Source organism: Arachis ipaensis, chromosome B3 (genome assembly GCF_059453495.1).
Source record: "Arachis ipaensis isolate K30076 ecotype BB chromosome B3, ASM5945349v1, whole genome shotgun sequence".
In the NCBI taxonomy this organism is placed as follows: domain Eukaryota; kingdom Viridiplantae; phylum Streptophyta; class Magnoliopsida; order Fabales; family Fabaceae; genus Arachis; species Arachis ipaensis.
Genome location: NC_142438.1, coordinates 37,840,907 through 37,846,322, shown reverse-complemented (window position 1 = coordinate 37,846,322; position 5,416 = coordinate 37,840,907). Strand labels below are relative to the sequence as shown.

The 5,416-nt window shown below is 37.0% G+C and overlaps 1 protein-coding gene across 1 annotated transcript; it reads right to left on the bottom strand.

Annotated features, from left to right (window-relative positions):
- Positions 1–3,639: 3,639 nt before the first annotated feature.
- LOC107632948 (uncharacterized) lies at positions 3,640–5,178 on the bottom strand. The gene is made up of 2 exons (XM_016336590.2): positions 4,695–5,178; positions 3,640–3,965 (listed from the first exon to the last, which is right to left on the bottom strand). Exons 1-2 carry the CDS (start codon positions 5,176–5,178, stop codon positions 3,640–3,642), a joined length of 810 nt encoding a protein of 269 aa, XP_016192076.2.
- Positions 5,179–5,416: the final 238 nt, after the last annotated feature.

Here is a 5,416-nt window from a genome sequence, read left to right as displayed (position 1 = left end):
AGGGAGCTGAGCAAAAATCTGATTCAGGCTGAAAAAGGACTGCTGATGCTGTTGGATTCTAACCTCTCTGCACTCGGAATGGAATTTCTGGAGCTATAGGAGTCCAAATGGCGCTCTTCCAATTGCGTTGGAAACTAGACATCTAGGGCTTTCCAGCAATATATAATAGTCCATACTTTGCTCAAGGATAGACGATGTAAACTGACGTTCAATGCCAGCTCTCTGCCCAATTCTGGTGTCCAGCGCCAGAAACAGGTCACAAATTGGAGTTCAACGCCAGAAAAGGATCCAAAACTGGCGTTGAACGCCCAAAACAGCCCCAGGCACATGAGAAGCTTCAGTCTCAGCCCCAGCACACACTAAGTGGGCCCCAGAAGTGGATTTCTGCACTATCTGTTATAGTTTACTCATTTTCTGTAAACCTAGGCTACTAGTTTAGTATTTAAACAACTTTTAGAGATTCATTTTGGATCTCATGACATTTTAGATCTGAATTTTGTAACTTTTGACGGCATGAGTCTCTAAACTCCATTGTTGGGGGTGAGGAGCTCTGCTGTGTCTCGATGAATTAATGCAAGTATTTCTGTTTTCCATTCAACATGTGTGTTCCTATCTAAGATATCCATTCGCGCTTAACTATGGAGAAGGTGATGATCAGTGACATTCATCACCTTCCTCAATCCATGAACGTGTGTCTGACAATCACCTCCGTTCTACATCAGTTTGAATGAATATCTCTTAGATTCCCTAATCAGAATCTCCGTGGTATAAGCTAGATTGATGGCGGCATTCATGAGAATCCGGAAAGTCTAAACCTTGTCTGTGGTATTCCGAGTAGGATTCTAGGATTGGATGGCTGTGGCAAACTTCAAACTCGCGAGTGCTGGGCGTAGTGACAGACGCAAAAGGATAGCAAATCCTATTCCGGTACGACTGAGAACCTGCAGATGATTAGCCGTGCGGTGACAGCGCACCTGGACCCTTTTCACTGGAAGGATGGATGGTAGCCATTGACAACGGTGATCCACCTACACACAGCTTGCCATAGGAGGACGTGCATGCGTGAATCAGAAGACAGAGGAAAGCAGAGATTCTGAAGACAAAGCATCTCCAAAACTCCAACATATTCTCCATTACTGCATAACAAGTAACCTTTAATCCATGCTCTCTTGTTTATTCGCAATCAAATGATAAATATAATTGACTTCCTGACTAAGAATTGCAAGATAACCATAGATTGCTTCAAACCAACAATCTCCGTGGGATTCGACCCTTACTCACGTAAGGTATTACTTGGACGACCCAGTGCACTTGCTGGTTAGTGGTACGAGTGTGAAAAGTGTGATTCACAATTCGTGCACCAGCTGACAACCTCCGCACCTCCGCATTAAGACCTTCATCCGCCTCTGCCACCAGTCGGCCCGTCGATCTCGAGGATGACGTTGATTTGAGGGAGCAGGTGCTAGAGCTCACCCAAAGCCTTTACCAACAGGGTCAACAGTTGCAACAGTCAGAGGAAAGGTATTAGAAAATCCTCACACGCACACAGATTCCCTCAAGTTGGAGTGGAGGCGAGAGCTGGAGCGGCTTCGATGATGGAGCAAAAGACATCACCGCCTAATCCGCCTAATCCGCTGCCTCAGCAAGACCAGCTGGGGGATGACGACGATGACTATCAGGATCTTTAGTGATTAGAGTTTTGTTCTTGACTGTTTCATTGTATTTTATTTATTTTACTTTTCATTTTATTTGTGGACTTGATATTTAATTTACCATATTTGGTTCTTATTATTTAGAAGTTGACTATTAATTGTGCAAAAAATAAATTTAAATAAAAAATTGACCACAAATTGCGCATAAATATTTTTTTTTAAAATAAATTTACCATTAGATTTACCGAAAGAAAAATTCAACGGTAATCAGGCGGAAAAGAAAATAGTGAAGCGCTAAAATTACTAGCAAAAAGTTTTTGCCGGTAATTAAATAGGGTTTAGGCAAAGAACCCGTCACAGAACTCGACGATAACTACCGGCAGATTGAAAAAATCGACAGTAATTTGTTTTGACAGAAAACTCAACGATAAATATATTATTGGCGGATTATTTTTATTATTCCGCTAATAAATTTAACGATACTCAACATTTTTTTATAGTGGAAGTAAGGGTTAATCATCCCAGTCCGCTCAAATTTAGCTGAGAACCCATAAATCGTCCTAGGCCTCTCAACTTTAGTTTTGAACACGTCGTCTCAACCTTCTTAGCATTATCGAAAATGAGTAAATCGTCCCTGATTTATGTGTTTTGGCTCTGAAAGCATAAATTTTCATAGGGTAAGACGACTAATGTGTAAATGGAAAGTTGTACAAATTGGCATGGTTAACTCTTAATTCAAAATAAAGTTTTAAGGTCTTAGGATAAGGTGATTTATGTTTTAACGTTAAGTTGGGTATCCGAGAATGATTTATATAAATAGTAAAAGAGAAAATTCATGTATTCAAATTTGATTTAGAAAAAATATGTAAGTTTAGAATTTTTTTTATTTTATTTTTCTAAAAAGGTTGAAAAATAACTGTATATTTCCCGTTTGTGCCTTCACATTTTGCCTTTCTTTTATCTATCATGATATTTTTATCGTCTTTGAATAATGCAGTAGTATTTGTTTTTAGAGACTAGGATTGAAACAAAAATTAGGATTTAATATTGTGTTTTGTGGTTTGAGACTGGAATTAAATTTTTAATTCTAAGACATAAAATTTTGATTCTTTCAACACTTCTAATAAATAAAGACACAATAAACTGAAATTTTTTAGAATAGAAATTAAAATTTTAATAATATTTTTTTAAATATTTTTATTTAATTTTTTAAATTATAAATTTACACTACAACAAATCCTTAAGATAGCGACGGATATTTTGCGGCGGTTTTGTAAATGTGCCGCGAAAAGACAAAATGCGGCACATATAGCGGCGGTTAAAGGTTGGGGCTGCAATCATACCGACATTTAGCGGCGATTTTGCTAAAACCGCCGCTATATTGCTGTAAGGTTAACATTTCGCGGCGGTTTTCTTCAAACCGCCGCTATATTGCCGATCAGGTTTGTATTTCGTGACTTCTTTTCGAAAACCGCCGCGATATGTCCGCCGGTGACTTCTTGTTAGGAATTTTGCGGCGGTTACTTTTAAACCGCCGCAAAATGCGTGTTACCACATATTGCATTGTTCTCTTTAGAAATAACCATCTGGGTTTAATATATTTAAGTGAAGACTACTTTTTGAAGCTACATATGTTTAAATCATTCTTACTTAAACTCGTAACACGTTTTCTACATTCGGTTTACGATAAAAAATTCACAAGTTACTTGTAACCTTTATATGTTAACTCATGTGAACAAATTTACCACTAAGATTTTCTTGATTACGTTATTGGCATTTAAAAATTGCATTCAATCATGGATGTAAAAGTAGAAAATAAAATCAAACTCTGATATTTATGAAGTTAAAATAAAGTTCTAGATAGCATACATCAAAGTTACTCCTCTTTGAAGTTATGCCTTACTAAACCTAAACCAAGAATAAACATGTACAAGTGTGACCCAAATCATTAAACTAAGGAAATCAGCGTAACTATTATAATAAAAGATCAAAATTTCTCTCCAACATCATATTGACCTGGCGAAAAAAACTCTGTTATGAATCTATGGGCTTCACGTTTCAGAGGATCTGATATTTCATCTCTATACCATGGCATCTTATTCAGATCAAAGAACCTTTTCTTAACATGTATATCATCTTGTTTATCATGTTGGTCTTCTAAAGTTTCATCCTCTTCATCCGGAACCTTATTCAGATCAAACTGCATGGATCTATCAACTGCGACAGAGGATACATCATCTAAAATGTCTTCTGAATCAGACTCTTCTCCGTCTAGACTGTCAGGAACTATTTCTCCAGAATATTCAGGTACGACTGAAAATATCAACATGCACATAACAGAATGAGTATACATAGAAGGAATTGAGAACTCTGGAGTTATTAAATACTGACTTAGAAAAACAACTAAACTACAAGATGCTAAGACAATTTTAAAACTAAACACAACTTTTCAACAATTACTATCACCCTTGTTAGTAGTTAAGGCAATTTTCTTAAACAGAAGCTCTATAGCAATTGTTGTGCTTGCAGAGAATGACGAAAAGTCCTCATTTTTTATCAATCCTGTTCCATCGTCATGTTATGTTCACTATTGTATTCAAAGCGTATCACTAGTGAAATTATATTGCGTAATACATAGCAAGATCATAAAAAATGCAACCCTAAGAAAAGAGTCAACTGTAGAAGGAATAAAGACCAAACGTAAACTAACTTTTTCATATTAAAATCGTTGAAAGAACCAAAAGTCTGCGTTTACTCATGAGAATTCACAATAACACAAATATTTATCTGCAAAAAAAAAACTACACAAGTATAAAGTAACTAAAGAAAACAAAGTACAACGCTGATTTTATTTAACTTAGTTTATGACAAAAAGATCATTTTTAAATTACATTAAAATGCTTCATACAAAGCATTACGTGACATCATCGAAATTCTCTGAGGCATTTTCTACGAGGTCTTCTATATCTTCCTCCCTTGTCAACAATAAATCTCCAATGTCACCTTCCGCTGACATGTTCAACCCTGGCTATGGAGAAAAACCAACTTCAACTTCTTCATTCTCTTCTCCCATGTCATACAAATCCCTTGGTTTCACATGAACTACAACACTCCAATCCTTAGCTACTTCATCCTCCACATAGTATACAAGCTGAGCTTCTGATGCCAATATGTACGGTTCATCTTCTTCACGATTACCAGTGTGTATTGGACGAGAGAAATTAACGCTGGTAAGCCCCAAATGGTCTTGTTTGATGCCTCTACTGGTAGTGGTATCAGCCCAAACACATTTGAACAATACCACTGTGAAGGAACAACTGTAATTCAATTCAATTATGTCCACAATTTTTCCGTAATACGGAACACCACCAACAGCCACTCTATTGTCACGCATGCTTGCATAACTTCTTGTATTAGATGATACATATACTCCACTATTTTGTGTTTTCATCCCATTTTCCTTTGTTAAAGTTCTAAACTTGTACCCGTTAACATTGTACGCCCCAAAACGTCTGGCCTGAATCATGGGACCGCACGCAAGCAACTGCAGGTCTTTCGATTGAGGCGTACTTTCCATAAAAACCTGAAACCACATAACATTCATGCTTTATATTAAAATCGGTTTTCATATAGTACTATTTCCAGGCCAAAAAAACATTGGTCAGGTTAGTATTCTATCAACCTGATGCTTGAACCACCGAGAAAATTCTGCATGGACGACACTATCTATCTTAGCTTGCGACCTTGTCTGATGACGCAAGCTT

Excerpts from the sequence above, each read along its gene's own strand:
- LOC107632948 (XM_016336590.2), bottom strand. The coding sequence starts at position 5,178 with ATGATTCAGGCCAGACGTTTTGGGGCGTACAATGTTAACGGGTACAAG. Across the intron at positions 3,966-4,694 it reads GAATGAAGAAGTTGAAGTTG|TCGTACCTGAATATTCTGGA; the intron begins GTTTTTCTCCAT and ends TGATATTTTCAG.